General features: G+C 34.8%; 1 protein-coding gene across 5 annotated transcripts in view; it reads right to left on the bottom strand.

The window, feature by feature from the left end:
• The window catches only part of NAV3 (neuron navigator 3), an 841,062-nt gene that overhangs the window by 594,588 nt on the left and 227,362 nt on the right, over window positions 1-19,112 (bottom strand). For all 5 annotated transcript variants that reach the window (XM_055117929.1, XM_055117930.1, XM_055117932.1 and 2 more), the window contains exon 3: window positions 14,053-14,453. In XM_055117929.1, the coding sequence (XP_054973904.1) occupies window positions 14,053-14,124 (72 nt within the window). In that variant the 5' untranslated portion in view covers window positions 14,125-14,453. The remainder of the gene's footprint in view (window positions 1-14,052; window positions 14,454-19,112) is intronic.

Below are 19,112 nucleotides of genomic sequence, written 5' to 3'. Positions count from 1 at the left end.
TATAAAGAATAAACACACATATGAGCATAAACACATACAGACACAGTGCAAACATCAATATCTAAAAGTGCCAAGGAGATAGTGAATAAGATCATTCCAAATGCTCTACTGTATTATTTGGGAATAGATGGTGCATATACAGTTATGCTTAGAAATAAACCTCTTAGGGAAAACTACGTGATTTTGTTGACAATAAACTGATACTAGAACTTTACAAGTGGTATCTGAGTCTCATACAAAACACAGGAGTGAAGCAATACTCCCAGAATTTCATAGTACTATAAATCAACACCAAATGGCAACATATGCAAATTCAAAATTGTTATACAGTGTAATAAAAATGATAAAATATAGTTTATGGAACTGAGACTATTATTGTGTCTTTGATCACAATTCTAACATTATCCAGCAATGTGGCCTTAAGAAGGTTTCAATGCTACTCCAAATCTCAGATTTTTCACCTTTAAAGCAAACTATAGTATCATTTGTTTTGACTTAAAAGTTTCTTTTGACTTTAAAATTCTGTAACTTCTACAAGAAATACATACCTTTGTACACAATATTTAACATTCCATCTTATTTGTATTATTATTTAAACTCTGTCCTTTTCATTTTAGATGAATAACAGTTAACCAAGATTTTCTGGGATCCCTGTAATTGTACATTTTGTCCCTAAAATAATTTGATGCTAAGTCACTGAAAAATAGACTTCCAGTAATGCATACTTTAGGACACACTGCCTGGAAATCAAATTTAACTAATGATGCCTTTGCTAACTTGGTAATATTTTTCTTGTTCCAGTGTTCAGTAAGATTTCTGTCCAAGAGGAGCTTAGGAAACATATGGCTCGGTAGATCTTATCATTTGGCAAGAGGACAATACATATTTATGTCAAATGAGCTGTGGTACAATGTAAATGGATACAATCATGATTTTATATTATTTGCTAAAATAATGGAAAATATTATGCATGTGTTCTTAAAGGATTTGATTCTTTCTGACCTCAATACTTGTGCCCTGATACAAATTTACTGGCTGACCTTACTATGTTCTAAGATATGAAACAGCGTTTAGTTTCCCATGAGATCATGCAAAGCATTTTTATCAGTAATGAAAATTTATTATCAAATAATTTAGTATAGATGATAATTTATTATAATTCAATTTTTCTTTATACATAATGCACAACTAATTATCTCATTCACTGCTCATGTGCACTGATTTTTAAGAGAGGGAGCTTCACACTAGTCCATGTAAGCGTATATTAACTATATATACAGGTCAAGAATTAATGTAGTAACTGGGCTACATGAGTTCTAAGATTCTTTTACACACTTGGCTCTATTAAATTTATGGCAGAAAAAAAAGTTATCCTCCTCTTTATCATGGAACAATTATAATCACTCATGTAATTTTGTATATTAAAAAGGAAGCCAAATACTCCCCATGAATATTCCCATTCTTCTGATTTTTACTAACCCCCATCTCTCAGTCTTTTCACTCCCTCTTTTATACTGCATTATCACCAGGTTGCTTTCAGCAATGCTACCAACAGAACATTTTTCAGTAATGAAAGTATAAGTGCTGTCCAGTACATTTATTACTAGCCAATCTGACTGAACTGGTGCAGCTGAAATAAGGCTAGTGCAACCGAGAGCTAACATTTTAAAATTTAATTTCAATTAATTTAAAATTAATTGCATGCCAGTGAGCCTGGTTCAATCTTCAATATGGTTTCCTTAGCATAAATCCAAGTGTGGTCCCAACAATTCCCCTTCAATGCAATAGTTAGTGTAACTAATAGATACCACTGTATCAGTAAACACAGAGAGCATTCCAATCTCTTCTAAGTTCTAATTCAAAATTAGCAATAAGTAAGTTGTCCTACTTTCACTTTCTCTTGTAATTAATCTTAAATTTTATCAGGTACTTTCTAAGCTAAGAGAAAAAGAACTGTTTTGTTTCAGTTAATCAGCATTTTATTAGAATTAAGTTCTTCTCTGTAAAAGCCTATTTTAATTATGTTTGTCAACAAGAGTATGAAAAGCCCATTACCTCTGAGAAAAAAAAATGAGACAACAGTGTGTGCTAATGGACCCCTAGTCTTTATGAATACTGAAAAGAACCTAACAATATAAAACAAGTACATAGAGGACTGATTACATTTCTTATTTGGTTAAGGGTTCACTTATGCATAAAAAGTAAAACCTTTATTCCAGGAAAAAATCTTAACATTTTAGACAAATTGATAAAATATGACTTTACAGAATAGTTATTCTATAAGAACTGATGGTCAGAGTAAATTATGACATTTTAGGTAGAAAATTATGGAGAATGAATACTCATAACGTTTCTGTAGAGGGAAATCAACAAATATATTACTCTCTATAATTTCTACAGTAGTATTACTCATTAGATAAAAATTAATTTTGCTTAATTTTTGTGTCCTTATCAGAGCCAGGGAACTGCTGGAAATCTCTTGGAAGTCTTAAGTGCTGACTAGAGTTCAAGGCATCATTAGAATCCCATTACCCAAGTAAAGTGAGTATAATAAATAAATCATGTATAATAGTAGAGAAGAAAATGAGGTGTGATATCCAGGGGTGACTAAAAGAAAATTCAGGTCTGATGCAGTCTATTGCCACCAAATATCTGGAAGATGGGTATATATCATGCTATCGTTATATAAGCTACCACGAAAGGTGGGCTGGACCGACAGCACAGCGGTAGGGCGCTTGCCTTTCACGAGGCCAACCAGTGTTCGACTGCTCTGACCCCTCGGAGAGCCCAGCAAGCCACAGAGAGTATCACACCCCCACAGCAGAGCCTGGCAAGCTACCCGTGGCGTATTGGATATGCCAAAAACAGTAACAATAAGTCTCACAATGAGAGACGTTACTGGTGCCCGCTTGAACAAATCAATGAGCAACGGGATGACAGTGACAGTGACAGTGACCATGAAAGGTGCTGTACTGTAGTAAATACAACTAACACAATCCAAGTTAGCCTTTGTAAACAGGATCATATTCCCTCAGAGAATCTCTTGGACTAGCAACAGAAGGCTAATAGCAATAGTGGATCATGAAGAAACAGTGCCAATACTATAGCGAAGCCAAAGTGTAAAGGCATGGATTGATGAGACCAGAATTTATTCCAACTTGCACCTTGCTATTTCTCACTTTCAACTTGTTATCATTGATGCCCTTAAATATCATTCAAGAGATAGGTATCTTATTTGTACAGAAAAATATAACACGATAGGTGGTGGCATTCATAATTATTTCTAAGCTTAAAATCTGACCATCTTTTAAAGGAAAGGAATAGACAAAACCAGCCCTTGGATTCAAAGGCTGCCAAAGGCAGAGGAGGCAACGAGGGTGAAGGCAGAGGGATTTCAGCATTTGCGTGATGAGTGTGGTATTACAGCACATGTTTGAAGATGTGTGGGAATGTACACAGGGATCATAGAGTAAATAAGCCAACTGTACCCCAATAAGAATAACTAAGAAAAAAGAATCACTGAAATAATAAAATATAACCCACATATCAAGTTAAAAAAAAGCTGACCATTCTTTTACCCAACACTTATGGAGAAGGGGACAAAAATGGCTTTAACTTTAGTTTTGATGCAGTTACACAAAGTCCAAATTTCATTTATTTCTGCAACCACTGAATAGCACCCAATTTTATGTGTATATATATGTATATATATATAAAATCATCATTCTTTCTCATAAAATATTATGGATGAATAAATAATTTATAATAGAAGTCACAAAATGTTTAAACATGATATTTATTTCACCTTTGATCCTCAGTGAGTGGAAACACAGAGCCTGCATAGAGAGTCATGATTTTACAGGTTTTTCTCTTCCCTCAAAGAAAAAACAAATCTTCATGAGGTACAAATAAACTGAACACACATGTGCATATACTATAGCCAAAAATCCCTTGTAGTTAGTTAGTTTTTCTGCTTTTTATTTTACTACCAACTAGTTTAAAATGCTGTACTTAAGCAAAATGGAAGTTTATCTTATTATCTTCCTTTAGCTTTTGATCAAAAATTATACACTAATTTCTAAGTGTTCTTTAAACTTTTGCTGAATAAATGTTTAAAGACTTGCACAGGGGTTGTCTTTGTTCCATAGCAACAGTTCATGAATGAACAGGTTACAACACAATGACTGAGACAGGGGCCATCACTAAGACCTACAGACAGAGACAGTAAACAAGGATTATAGGTTAGATAGAATGATTGTTTAAAAGAAAGCTTACAGGATGTTGTAACAGACTGCACAAACAGAATGAATGGGAGATCACTTTGAGAAATAATCTCAGTGATGAGAAGCCACCCATGGGAAAAAAAACAGAGTGATGAGTATTCCAGGAGTCACTACAAAGACCTTCAAGTGACTTTTTGTTTTGTTCAAAAACATAGAGTCCCCAGTATAACTGGAGCAGAATAAAGGAGAGAAAGAGTGGTTGGAGACTTGGATGGAACATTTGAGAGAGCTCAGCTTGTTCTATTTATTGGGGGGTGAGGGGTGGGCCACACCTAGAAGTGCTCAGGAACCATATGGAGTGCCAGAGATGGAACCTGGATCAGCCAAGTGTAAGGCAAGAACTGTAACCATTGTACTACTCCTCTGGCTCACTTAGGTTGTACCTTAAATGCAAAAAGTCATTTAAAGTTCAAGGGTTAGGGACAACAGAGATGAATATGGACACACTGCACCCTTCAAATATAGATTTATAATATATATAAATATGTGTGTGTCTTCAATAAAATGTTGCTCTGCCATTAAAAACAGATGAAATTGTATCTTTTTTGGAGACTAAGGGATGGGATTTGAAATGATTGTTAAGTGATATAAGGCAGTGGTGGGATGGTTTTACTCATATAGAATATGAGTAAATAAGAAAAGTCAGTGAATAGGCACAAAACAATAAAATTAACTACCAGACTCGGGAAACTATTGTAGTTGACAGAGGGAAAGGAGCTGAAGGAACAATCCAAGGGTAGGCTTAGGGGCAGGGTAGCACTGAAAGTTGGGTGTAGGAGAGGTGACAACTAGATGCATATAGAGAAGTATTAAGCTAAACTGAATTTTTATAATATTGTGAATAAAGTCAATGAATAAAATTAAAATGTAAGCATTGGAGTCTGAAATATAGTCCAAGGAGGGGGAGCATGTGCTTTATGCATGAAGGACTTAAGTGCAAGCCCAACTCCATCTGACTCTGAAGTGTCACTGGATGTAGTCCTGCGTTTCCCCAGCACTGCCGGAACTCCCAAGTACTGCCAGAAATATGCCCATGCCCAAAATAAAAGTGAGCATCCATAAAAACAGGAAGGAAAAAGTTAGAACTGGCTCAAGAGATATAATATCCCCAAACTGGAATTTCAGAAATAAATATTAAATAAAAGAAAACATTATTGCTACATACATAGATCCTTCTGTTGTTTAGTTGGGAAACTACTTTAGAACCTGATAATAGATATCAAATACATATGTTAGGGCAATATATATCTTATTTTATATTATTTTGCTATTCCCTCATATCATTGAGGAAAACATTGTATCTGGCCCTAATTATACAAAGCAAAGCATATTAAGACATTAGTTATGAGGTTCACATTGTGTTTAATATTTAACCCTAAATTATATCACAATTTTAATAAGAGCACACACATTAATGGTGTTGTTTATTATTTGAAAACATTACAAATTGCCCAAACCATCAACTGTTAAGAGATTGATCCATCTTACTAGGACAGGCTGAGGAGGAACTACTACACTGTACCCAACAATGTCATTTAATTAAGAATCCAGTAAGAGTTTCAAGGAAGAGCTAATTTCAATATGAAATAAGTAAAAAATTAACCACTAGCAGCAGAAAGCAAAATCCAAATAGGAGAACTTACACGGTTGTGGTACAAATTCTTCAGAAGAGGCAGTCTTACTTCAGAACTCAAAGTGCACCTTTTATTACTGCCCAATAGCAAAAAGCACACACGGAAACATGGACATGAGAAAAATGGACTGCTTGCACTCATAACACCACTTATACATATTTATCACATCATAGAAATCAATCATATTGCACACAAGTCAAGTATGAACACATCATTTTATTTATTGTTTAATATTGCTTCAAAATAATATGGAGAAGACTTAAAATGGCTAGCAATCTTACTTCTGGGACAAGTCCTACTTCCCATTCATTTCCACCATCCTGAGCAAATTCTCAATGTGAATGGTGTCCAACAGAACATCCTGCCTCACTACAGGAGAGCATAGAGGCTCACATATATGCATGTACTCACATGTGTCACTGGCACAGCCAAGAGAGCAGGAAGCCAAGCTTTGTGGGTTATGTGGTGGCTGGTAGAATATCATAACTGGTAAGCTAAGATGGAGATTGGTCTAACTAGTGTGTAGAGTGGGGACTAATAATGAATTTTCTTTTGCAGTCTGCACATTTAAGTATAACTTGGCGATCTTTTCTTTGCACTTACCTAAAAGTTCTCTAATGAAGTTCTCTAATGAAGATTCATAAAATGAATCATCTTTAATTAGATGAAGAACCTTGAGCTTAAGTTTTCTAATGTGAAAAGTATAATGTGACCAAACCAAGCATAATGCCAAAAAGAACTGCAAATTCCCAGATATGGACTCTGTGATTTCACACCACTAATTAGAAGTTCTTGAAAACACAGTTGCCCAAAGATAACACATAATACTAAGGCTTATGTAGCATACAATTTAATTGAAACACTAGGACAGTTTCCATAAGAGATAAATCCTTCAAAACTGCTTTTGTTTTATTTCACTTGATGTAACATTAGTTTATAAGAGTTTAGATGTTTATGTGATTCGAGGATATATGTTACATACTTAAGCCCAACATCAAAGTAACAATATACTGTGCTATAGTCCATAGGATCTTTAATCTATCAATTAAATGTACTTAGGAAACAGAAATTGAATAAAAATATTTAAAGAATTTTACAATAAACAACATATTCTAGTACTGTACTATACTATATCTATATTATACTGTATACTATATCTATATTATACTGTATCAACTACTAGATATAATACTAGATGCTATAACATTTTACTGTTTATCACTTTTGTTTAAAAGATTCTTAAACATTTTTGTTGTATATGTATATATATATATGCATATATATCTTTTATGTTCTCAACTCATTTTGGTAATGACAGATGTAAAGAACTTGTCAGTTGATATAAATTATAATTTTCCCAATGCTTTATGTTCTTTTCCTCTTGAAAACAAAACCTGTACTTTTTATGAATTTAGAATGTAAATATTTATTATTTGTCACAATCTAAAAATAGTGTTTACTTTTCAATATGCCATAACAAGAAAGAATGAAACAAACTTGTCATCCTGAAAAAATAGTCTTAAAATCACAGTTTATTTCGCCACAAGTTCTAATTAAATTCTAGTTATATGTGGTTGAATATGTATTCATATTTTAAGTTAAAATATCCTGATCATAAACTATCTGATTCTCTCCAGGTGTGAGATATCTTTCCAAATAACTTACATGTATTTATGTTCAACACTCACATTTTATGCACTAAAACAAGTGAGGAAACTATAGGAATTAAGAAATTGAGCAATTTGACAAAGTGTCAGGATGAATACTCAAACTCATTTCTGTTCTACAACCTTTTTTCTAGGGCTGGAGCGATAGCACAGCTATTGAGCGATTACCTTTCATGAGGCTGACCCATATTCAATTCCTCCACCCCTCTCGGAGAGCCCGGCAAGCTACCAAGAGTATCGAGCCCGTGCAGCAGAGCCTGGCAAGCTACCTGTGCATATTGGATATGCCAAAAACAGTAACAATAAGTCTCTCAATGAGAGATGTTACTGGTGCCCACTCGAACAAATCGATGAGCAACGGGACGACAGTGACAGTGAACCTTTTTTCTAACTGCTTATACTATAATTTATCAATTGCTCCCAAAGACATTGGTAGTTTGGTTAGGTCATGAGTGAAATAGATGATGCTCATGTTTGATTAATGGTCAATGCTGCTTTCTGCCAAGTTTATGGACATGAAGATCATCATTTTTGGATTGTATGGTATGGTTTATCTGTGATGATAAGTTCACCTACTCCTTGAGTAGGTTTTATTTTTATTTTCATGCAAACAATCAAATTAATTTCTACTTTCAGGTGTTCTCTGTATATCACTAATTTCAGCTTTGAGGTCTTAAAAAGCCCAGATTCAGTAACTATACTTAAAACACTGTAGCTTCCTAGAATACATACAATTTTAGAAAGTCTGAAATAATTGACACATATTTTATAATGCTAGATCTTTATTTCTAGGTGGTCACTGATCTAAAAACATGTCTCTTCCTCAGCAAGGAACCCAAGGAAGAAAGGGAAGTAAATAGACTATTCTATGCTTTAACCAAATCTCTAAATATTGAAATTCAAGAAATCTTTACTAACTGTTTTTGATTCTTATTAAATGGACTGAAGACAGGCCATGGAAATAAATTCTGGTGGTAACTATTTGGGAAATTTTCACTGCCTAAGCTATGAACAATGGGTGGTATCAACAGCTGTCCTATGAGTGAATCATTTCTCAACTAATAGTTTATGAATCAGAGCAAATTAAAGTGTACAATGGTTGGTACTATTATCTATGTATCCACATAGTACATACAAAAATAAGTCAGTGACTAATAAAATAATTATTGAAATACTTAATATTAAACATAATACTAGTTATTAAAGCAAATATATGATATAGATATTAGAACTCTTCATACAGATGCCATATCTTGGATTTCCCCAGGGCTGAGACTTGGTTAAAGTCAGATAGTTACTTGAATAATGATTTCAGAAAATACTGGGAGTCAGCAAGGGAGACAGAAACTAGAAGGAAAATAAAAGGCATCTCATCACACCACTGGGTAACTAAAGCTTAATCCCACTGAGATGTCAGACACAGTCTCTATGGCAATGCTTTTAAAATAATGTGAGTAAGAATCACCGGGAGATCATTAAAATGCACATCCCAATTGAGTAGATTTAGTATGGGATAAAACAAACACTATCTATTCTTTTTGTTCACATGAGATGATGCTCAGAACATTAAAAAATCAAAGATCTTGATGATTTTCAACTTATTTAAATGGTTCCAATTTTCATATAAAACAAATAGAATTTCTTATGTCTACTGTTTTGGTAATATGTCATTGACTCTGCATTATTTTGTGTAACTCAAATTCCAGGAACTGTGCATTCAAAGAACTTCATCAGTTTTGGAGATTTAGGAAAGTTCCCCTGCTCCCTAAGGGCAAATAAAACATTCTGTCAGCTGGAGGGATGGTACAGTGGGTAATGGTGCTTGCCTTGCATATAGCCAATCCAAGTTTAATCCCTGCAAACCACAGGGTCCCCCAAGCACTACAGGAATGATCTCTGAGTGCAAAAGCAAGAGTAAGTCATGAGCATTGTCAGACGTGGAACAGAAACAAATGAGTATTTTTAATGTAAATGTTAATAAAATTCAAATAATCATTATACCTTTGAAGTTGTTTTTCAGTCGCAGAGTATTATAATATCCCTCCACCAGCCTCACACTTAATAACGGTTATGTATTCACAACATCATACAGGCAGTCCTTAAAAATACTTTTTCGACAAGATCATTCACTTTCTATTGTATAGCATTCCTCTAATTTAACATGATCCTTGACATTTCAAACACTTACATCAAGAAAGCATCACTTCTGAAATAATTGCTATCTGTTAGAAACATATGATTTATCTTGAGCTTTCTGCATGGCACTCTGAAAAAAATGTAGTACTAAAATATGTAAAAGACATGATTTTATAAATAAGAAAGTCAAATGTCATTAATCTCCTACAGCTCAAAAAGTATACTATCTCTGTACAAATGCAATCATACACCTTTCTGATTTAGAGAACAGAAACAAAATAATTCCAACAGGTCTATAGTTGTCATTTCATTGCTATAATCTCAAAATGTGTATCCTGCTACACTCTTTAATACAGTTCCTAGTAAATTATTGACTATGACAAATGCCTTGGTTTAATATGCAAAGTATTAGTGAAGCAATAAAGCAGTATCCCAGAGCTATCTGAACTGCAAAAGGCTGCAATCAGACTCACTGTAAAATCTACAGAGTTCTGATTTTCATTCAAGGTCAAAATTAATTATGTAGAGTGACATTTGTACCTTTTGGTCTTTCATAAAACTAATCTCAAAAAGCAATAAAATCAGAAGAAAGCACCATACCAATATATATGGCACCAATGAACAAACTAGGGTTAAAGGACCATTAGAAAACAAACAAACAAAAAAACAAAAACCACTTTAGGACGGGCATTCCACAAGCTTGAGGTGCCATGATAAATTTCCCATCGGGGAACGTCCAGAAGTCGTATTCCAAATTTAGGATTATGGGCCAGGAACATCTCAGAGTTTGTTATTTGCATGTGATTTTTAGCTACATCTAATGGGGCCCAGGGTTTGTGTCTAATTCTATGCTCAGGAGTAACCCAGCAGTACTCAACAATCATATGCGATGTAGGAGATTGCACGTGGATGAGTCACATGCAAGACAAGCTTTCCTGAATTATCTCTCTACATTCCGAAATTTAGTTGTAATAGGAAAAAAATCACAGAATCAAAAAGTCAACTGAATTCCACTATTTTCAAGAAATTCCAATTCAATTAGAGATACTTAGAAGAATCAACTCTGCAAGCCAGAATGGTAGTACAGAGGATAAGGCATTTGCCTTGCATGTGGCCAACTGGTTTCATGCCCTGCATCCCATAGTACCTCTAAGAGTAATTCCTGAGTGCAGAGCCAGGATAATCCCTGAGTATTGCCTGCTGTGTCCCTTCTCCCCACCCCCAGCCCCACCCAAATAAGTATCAGATCTCTATCTCAGGTTTACTCACAATGAAGAGCACTTAAAAGAACTTGTGGCTACCCCATTTAACTTTCAAGTATGTTTTCCTCTGTTTGTTCAGATCACGTATGGCATAGAGGTAGCACGTAAAAGAGACCCGAGAAGTTGTAGCACTATTGAACAATTAAATCTTAATATAACAAAAGGAGGAGATTCAAACCACATGAACAATGTTGAACAGGTGCTTGTCAAAGAGGCAGGATAGGGGATTGAGTAAAAGTTGGAGGGAACCTGGGGACACTTGTAGAAAGAAGCTGACACTTGTGGTGGCACTGGTGCTGGGAATATGGTGCACTAAAACTCAAGTATAACTTTGTAAATCACAGTATCTTAATAAAAATTTTCTTTTTAAAAGTTATTCCTAAGTAAAATGTTCAGAAGCTTTCTCTTTTAGTGTTGAATAATTAAACACAAATTAATTTTTAAAATCTTAAATAACAGTTGCATAATTTATCTATTTTGGTACTATATATATTCTCAGGAACTTATCATTATTTTTACAGAACTGAAATTGCTTAAGGAAATAAAACCAGCCCTTATCTTTGTAGGAAGATAGTTCTTAATAAATTGGAAGACCTAGCACCATGTGCTTGGCATATACAGAGTATTTCAAAATGAACTCTCCCTGACATTTATCTGGGCACTAAAATATAATTCATACTCACAAAATCACTTACTCAAGTCCTAAAAGTTCCCATTGAGAAGCACTCATAAATATATATTCACATATTTTAAGTAAAAACAAAAGCAAGTGAGCCATTTAGAAACTGAATAAGAAATTAACTGTTCAATGTATGAAATGGGAACCTAGAATCAAACCAGGTCCTTTATTTGAATTTAGCACTATACTATTGCTAAATTGTGAAAAATACAATTTTTCCAATGATACCAAAAAGATCTTCACTTTTATATTGCTATGTGATAAAGTAGGTGCATTTATTAACGTGGAGCACTGTATATGGCAAATTAATTCACTATGAAGGGCTACAAAGTAATTACAAGAACAGTCTTTTAATCTCTGCAGATAATTGTGTGGTGGCAAAGGAGTGTACCCAGAGCTCAGCATAAAAAAATTTTTGATGATGCTAACAACACATTTTTCTTTTAACAAAAAAATGACAAACATCTTTCACTATGTGTTACTGCTGACACTTAATGAATCTGATTCTTTAGAGCTGGTCAATGTATCAGCTGATCCATATCTGAGCTCCTCATATTTGAAAAGCCTACTCAATTCTCTTCTGTGAATGTCAATTCCAATTGGAGGGCAAGAAACTCTTTAGAACACCATTTTATATATTGCTGCTGCCTATTGAAAATGTTCCTTCCTCCCGGCATCTCTCCACAACTAGAAAGAAAAAAGACAGTGTAGTCTGTTTTGTCTCATGACACCAAGCTGGTATTTAAAAAATTTTCCCACAAAATCAAAAATCTCCATTGTTTGGCTGAACTCTATTACTATTCTTTAGGAACTAAAGAGGCATTTGTGAATTGGCCTGGGAAACTAAGAATCTTTAAAAGCACTGTTTAAATGTCCCTATAAGAAATTTTCAGAATGACTTTAAGAATTCATTTCCATCTTCAGCTTGCAATTCCTCTGTGTTTGTAGAAAAATATCTTATTCGGGATATGAAAATATGGCACCTGCAGAGGCCCTTTTATTTTCTGCCAAAAAAGCCGGATGTGTGTATGTGTGTGTATGTATATATGTATATATATTTAAAGTAAACATTCTGCAATAGTAACTGCTCACCTACTGCTCTCTTCCTCTTCACCCACCCAATATAGAAGACAAATTAATATCAGTGTTAAGGACACTTAAAACATGTGGCTAGACAAAAATGATTAAAAGGCTCAAACATTAAGAAACTATAGAGCAAGCTTTAAATGGAAACATATCTAGCCATCTGTTTTGGATTAAACATCCTTAATGCCAGCAAAAGGGAGGAGCAAATCATTTTTAACACCCACAAAAACAATTATCTGTGCTGAAATTTATAACAATGTTGAAGTGAAAATTGATCCTGGAGACTTAGGTTTTATGGTTGTTAGTATTTTCTAAGATTTACTTGGAATCTTAGAAATCTTAGGGTTCACTGGAGGTAAACCTAATGAGATAGCCAAATTGCACATAAATAATCTATCCATTTCTCCTTGAGTTGACGCAATGCAATAACAACCCTTATCTTACTGGATTGGTCAAAATGACAGAACAAATTAATAAGCTATGATTCTGTATCGTCTTTTTTAAAATTATTACCTGCAAAACTGGAAAAGATATAGTTGTACTGCAGGATATCAAGGTGACTTCAAAACCAACTAAGCCACTAAGTTACCATACAGCTCTATACTAATGGAGTCACTGAAAACACCACCAAAGCAGCTTTGTCTTCTGGGCATTATCTCTGACTCTTCTTATAAGTACTGTAGATGATTTTTATGGCAGTGCAGAAGTTTAGAGGCTTGAGTGCAACCCTCAGCATTCAATTCTCACTTCTCAGAATCTCTCTAAATCCACTTCAAAAAATCAGCATGACCCTTCCTTGATACTTTCCATTAGTTCCTTCAACATGACACATAGTCAAAGCTCAATACTGACTCTCTTTCCAGGTCAGCTGTAAAAATTAGAAGGCTTAAGTTGATGTGCTCCAAGGATATGAAATTGGAGAATTAAAAATTTTGACTATTCCTTCCAATAGCGGCATTCCCTGTTGGGAGCTTTATTACACCAGAAATACCCTGTCACTCTCATTTCACTCTGGAGCTCACAAAACTGTTCACTGGAATCCAGAACAGCAACCCACAAAAATGAAGTTGAAAGGGAAAGAACACAATGAAACCCTTCGCTAATCCATTAAATGGGTGAATTTAGAAAGCTTTAGAAACAAACCAAGAACTGATAATAATTTAAAGTCACACAGCTTTGTGACAGAGCTAATTTTCTTACTTTACATAAGCAGTATGCTATGCCATCTCAAAAAGCATGATCATTTTCAATGTTCAAAATTCCTTTTAGGTATTAAAAATAAGTAAAAAAATACATTATTCTTACCTTCTTCTGATCTTCTAGCTTGTGACTCACTGGATTCTTCCCATGTCTGTTCATCTCTGAAGATAAATCCATCACATTAGGTTCTTCCCTTCTCAATGGAATCTCTTCAAAAAAATCAGCAAACTAATCCAAGATGCAATCACTAGGAAAGTATTGGCATGCCACATTTCCCATCACACACCATCTATGAACTTCATCAGCTCCGAGGAATGATTAAAAAATCCATTGATTGAATTTTAAAAAATGAATTTTGCAGTTTACTCCTGGGACTTTCCAAATCAGCATATCGTTTGTAAATTCTGACCTCTCAAAAGCAAGATATTCATCCAAGAATTTAAACTCCAACTGCTATCTTTTTCTTTCTTCACAGTTTTCCATTTTAATGAAAAGTTTCTTCAAACCTGTGGCAAATAATAAAAGGGGCAGATGATCAATACCACCCCATCATTTGTAGTAAAATCAATGAAAATAAGAAACTTATTGGTAAGCTACAATTTTTAAAAAACAAATATTTTAGGAGTGTATTATTTTCACTTAAAAGTAAGAGCAAATATAGCCACACCACAGCTCCTTCCTGACCTATTTGCTGCTCCACCATCCCAGGCCAGGGAGAGAAGAGCGCAATCTCTAGCTTAATCCCTCAGCATCTTCCATGAGGTTTAACTACAAAGACTCAAGCCCCAGCATAGCACAAACACTAGAAAACCAAAGGTAGAGATAGAATAGTAAAAGCAACAAGATTTTTTAAAGAGCATATGCAAAAAGGAAAGCCCATAAGATATAGCAGATCTATCAAATAAGACTCTATAAGACAGAAGAATATGGAAGAACATAGAATAAAAACTCAGTGAAATGAGCAATTCACCAAAATAGTCAATCCAGCTAGATTATCATTCATATTTGAGGGAACTATAAAGAGTTTTAAGAGCAGGCAACAGGTTAGGGAATTCACAGCCTTTTGCAAGAAGCATTGAAAGATCTCTGTTAAAGAATCGGAGGAACGGGGCTGGAGCTGTAGCACAGTGGGTAGGACGTTTGCCTTGCACACAGCCAACCTGGGTTCAATTGCCATCATCCCATATGGTCCCGGAGCACCACCAGGGGTAATTCCTGAGTGCATGAGCCAGGAGTAACCCCTGTGCCTTGCCAGGTGTGACCCAAAAAGAAAAAAAAAAAAAGGATAGGAGGAACTTCCCATCACATGGCATTGACTATGGCACTAATGGTGCACATGATTGTCCCCCACTTGATTAATAAAGCTTACAAATAGATAACAATTAATCATCACACATTTACTTTTATTGTTTTATTTTCAGAACATTTTGTTTATCATTAAGTTATTTTGGCCCAAGCAATATTAAATAAATTTGTTATATGCCCGCCAAGGAACAACGACAACAAAACACTTCATTTATGACAGAGAGACCACAATAAGATCCAAATACAAAATAAAATGTAATGCAATATATTTTAGATGCCAGAGCTGAAAACTTTGTTATGTAAATGAATTTGAAATCAGACTATATTGTGTTAAGTAATCTAAGTGTCTTTATTTACATGGGTTAAAATCATAAAACAACCAATCACTACATATTGACTTTTGTTGATTTAGTTTTTAATAATTCCATTTAAGATTTATTGGACCAGAAAATATAAAATGAATTTGTAATATGCTTGCCACAGGGACAGGCTGGGGGTGGCAGGAAACCTGGGAATACTGGTGGAGGAGAGGGGACATTGGTGGTGTGACTGATGTTGGAACACTATATGTGCAAAACAACTCTGCTATGAAAAACTTGGTAAATCATGGTGTTTTATTTTTTTTAAATAATGTCAATTAGAATACTATAGAGCTAAAAGGTGAAATAATTCAACTTGCCACTACACGGAAGAAGCTTGATGGAATCATGTTGAGTGACGTTGGCCAGAAGAGATGGATGTAGAATGATCAAAATCAACAGAGCCTGAGATCTGGTAAATAAAACTGAGTTCACCCTGGCAGGGAGAAGGGGTGGGGGCCAGAGTTGAAGGGGTTTTTTGGTGGGGAGGGATCCTGAGACAAACGTGGAGAAAAGTGTCAACTTACCTTCTGTGGGAGAGTCTGATAGTGGAAAGTTGTATGCTGACACCCTGTCACTCCTGGTGGTGCTCTGGAGCCCATATGGAATGCTAGGGATTAAACCCATGTTGGCCACATGCAAGGCATGCATCCTATCTGCTGTACTATCTCTTAGCCCCCTTCTATAGTCTTTTTTAACCTCTCCATATATTTTCCTGTCCATTCCTTTTTGTTTACTTTTGCATTTCCTTCTATTCCTCTGCTTTATAGCACATACATTTTGACATTATTATAGGGGAAAATACCATTGCAAAGTCTTGTACATGAGGGAAAATGAGCAATTTTAAGGAGCTCAAAATGACAATGGAAAGTTATTGAAGATTTTAAGGAAAGTACCAAGGTATATTTTTAATTTAAATGTTCATCCCAACAGCAATAGGTAAAGAAAGAGCAAAATTTGGGACAGAGAAACCTCAAGTGGATATCCAGAGCAGTCCAAGAATAAAACAAGAGTATAACAAGTAGTATAAAAGTTGATGAGAAAAAAAATATCGAGTGAAATGGTATCTCAGAGTTGACTGGGTTTGGGTGTATATTTATGGGTTAGCAATAACATGAGCTGACTAGGCAATATATGTTTTGCATGTGGGGACCTTAGGTTCAGTTCCTAGCATATGGAACCATATGGTTCTCTAAGCACTGTAAAAAAAAATAAAATAAACAAAACAATTGCTAAGCAATGCAAGCAATGCACTAGAAATAATACCTGAACATCACTAGGTGTGGCACCCAAACTAAAACAAAATAAACAACATCAAGAATGCATGAGTAGTTCTGGTAAGAGGACTCAAAGGGCTGGAGTGTCTGCTTGTATGAGGAAGGCCTGGATTTGATCCCAGACACCATATGATTCTTTAACACAACAAAGCATGGCTCCAAAACCGGAAAGTAACAATATAAATGACTGAATGGGAATATTGGATATGGTATTAGTATCTAAGTCAGTAAACTCACAAGAGAAGTGCTTTTGGGCTGGAGAAGATAAAAAGCTTGTCACGCAAAGAAAAGCTGCACCTAAAATTACAAGTCAATCTTACTGATTGCTACAGATGCAACAATCCTAAGCGAATATCAGTAAACTAAAACCAGAAATGTATGAAATGAATCATATATCAATTCCAAGTTGGTATGATGCCAGGAATAAAAAATTGGTTTAAGATTAGAAAATCAATGAGTGCAATTCATAACACTAACAAAATAAAAAAGGAAAACTGTATGCTATATGTATTGATGCATAAATATTATTTGGCAGTTTAAACATTGATTCATAACACTCCCCCCCAAAGTCTCTTGGTAAAGGAGAGTTTGAGAGAGATTTCCATAACCCTGATAAAGTATATTCACAGCAACATATCTATACCAAGCATCACACTTATCTGTGAAAGAATTATTTTTTCCTATGTACTTAGTTTTAGCACTTGAACACTTGTTAATATGGCAAACTATCAAGAATATACCGCCCGCATGGCAGAGCCTGGCAAGCTCCCCGTGGCTTATTCGATATGCCAAAAACAGTAACAATTCTCACAATGGAGAAGTCACCGGTGCCTGCTTGAGCAAATCAATGAGTAACGGGATGACAGTGACCGTGATTAATAACATTTTCACATCAGTAAGAGGTAACTCCATTATAATATGTTTAGGAAGGCAAGATATTAGCACAAAAGACAGAACACTTGTGTAAGGGCTACATCCCTGGAACCACATGTAATGCTCAACCCTCACTCTACCCCTGGAAACAGAGCAATTTTTTTTAAGTTTATTTCCTACTGATTGATGGGATATAAACAATCTTACAGTACAGAAAAAAAGAAAGAAAGCAACATTGTCTTCAATTACAGTACTAAACAAATTAAAACACACAAAATACCACACAACTATTTTGTTACTTGGCACAATGAATGCACCAAATAGCCAATTTTAGATTTTGTCCTTGTTCACATCAAGCAATAACTCCAGTGTGGAGTTAAATTCAACTACAATTTAGGACTATCAAAATAGTCTTTTAAACCTTGTTCAGTAAAAAAATATTTGAGTATAAATGAGTTAAAACCAATGACAAAAGGAAATCTCATGTGGACAAATAAATTAGTAAACAGATTAAAAAGTAATTTTGATCAATTTCAGTTCACTTTAAGCACAACGGTATGGGGTATGCTTACTTTTGGGAAATGAAAACCATTTATAATAAAGTTCTAAAGTACCTGTCAAAAAGAATGAATGATGGATAATAAAATTTTTGAAATGATTATTCTGTCATATAAAGGTAATTTTCAATTAGTCATATTAACACTCTAGCAAACACCAAGTAATACTTTAAAAAGAGTCTTCAAGGGCTGGAGCAATAGAAGAGCGGCTAGGGTGCTTGACTTGCATATGCCCAACCTGGGTTTAATTCCGGCATCTCATATGGTCACTTAGCTGGCCAGGAGTGATCCTTGAGTACAGAGCCATAATTAAGCTCTAAGCACCTTCAGGTGTGGCCCCCAAACAAGAAAACAATAAGAAATGCAAATACTCCTCAAATCCACTCTTCTCTGAAGGCCTCACTTACCTTACTTTCTCCCCAAAGTAGACACATTAGCCTTTCTCTACTACTGTATGGATCTAGATATATTTCCCACACAACACCATACTTAGCTACTTGTAGCATGCAAGAACAACTTAGAGGAAATGTAGAACTTCCACTTTATGACACAACACCGAAAGCCAGTAATCATTTAAGTGAAACATCTGATTCTGTAGAAAAGATATAAAATAGATATATAAATACCTGCAGCCATGTATGTACATACATAAAGACATAAATAGGGATGCAAATTTTTAAAAACTGCATTGATTTGTGCCTCATGAACAAAGTTCCTTGAAAAATTCTATCTTTCCCATTTATGATACTCAGGAGAAATAAAAACAGCAGGGGAGACATTATATTTCTTGTAAC

This window comes from Sorex araneus, chromosome 10, assembly GCF_027595985.1.
Source record: "Sorex araneus isolate mSorAra2 chromosome 10, mSorAra2.pri, whole genome shotgun sequence".
NCBI classification, from domain to species: Eukaryota; Metazoa; Chordata; class Mammalia; order Eulipotyphla; family Soricidae; genus Sorex; species Sorex araneus.
This window is presented reverse-complemented; position numbering and strand designations above follow the sequence as displayed.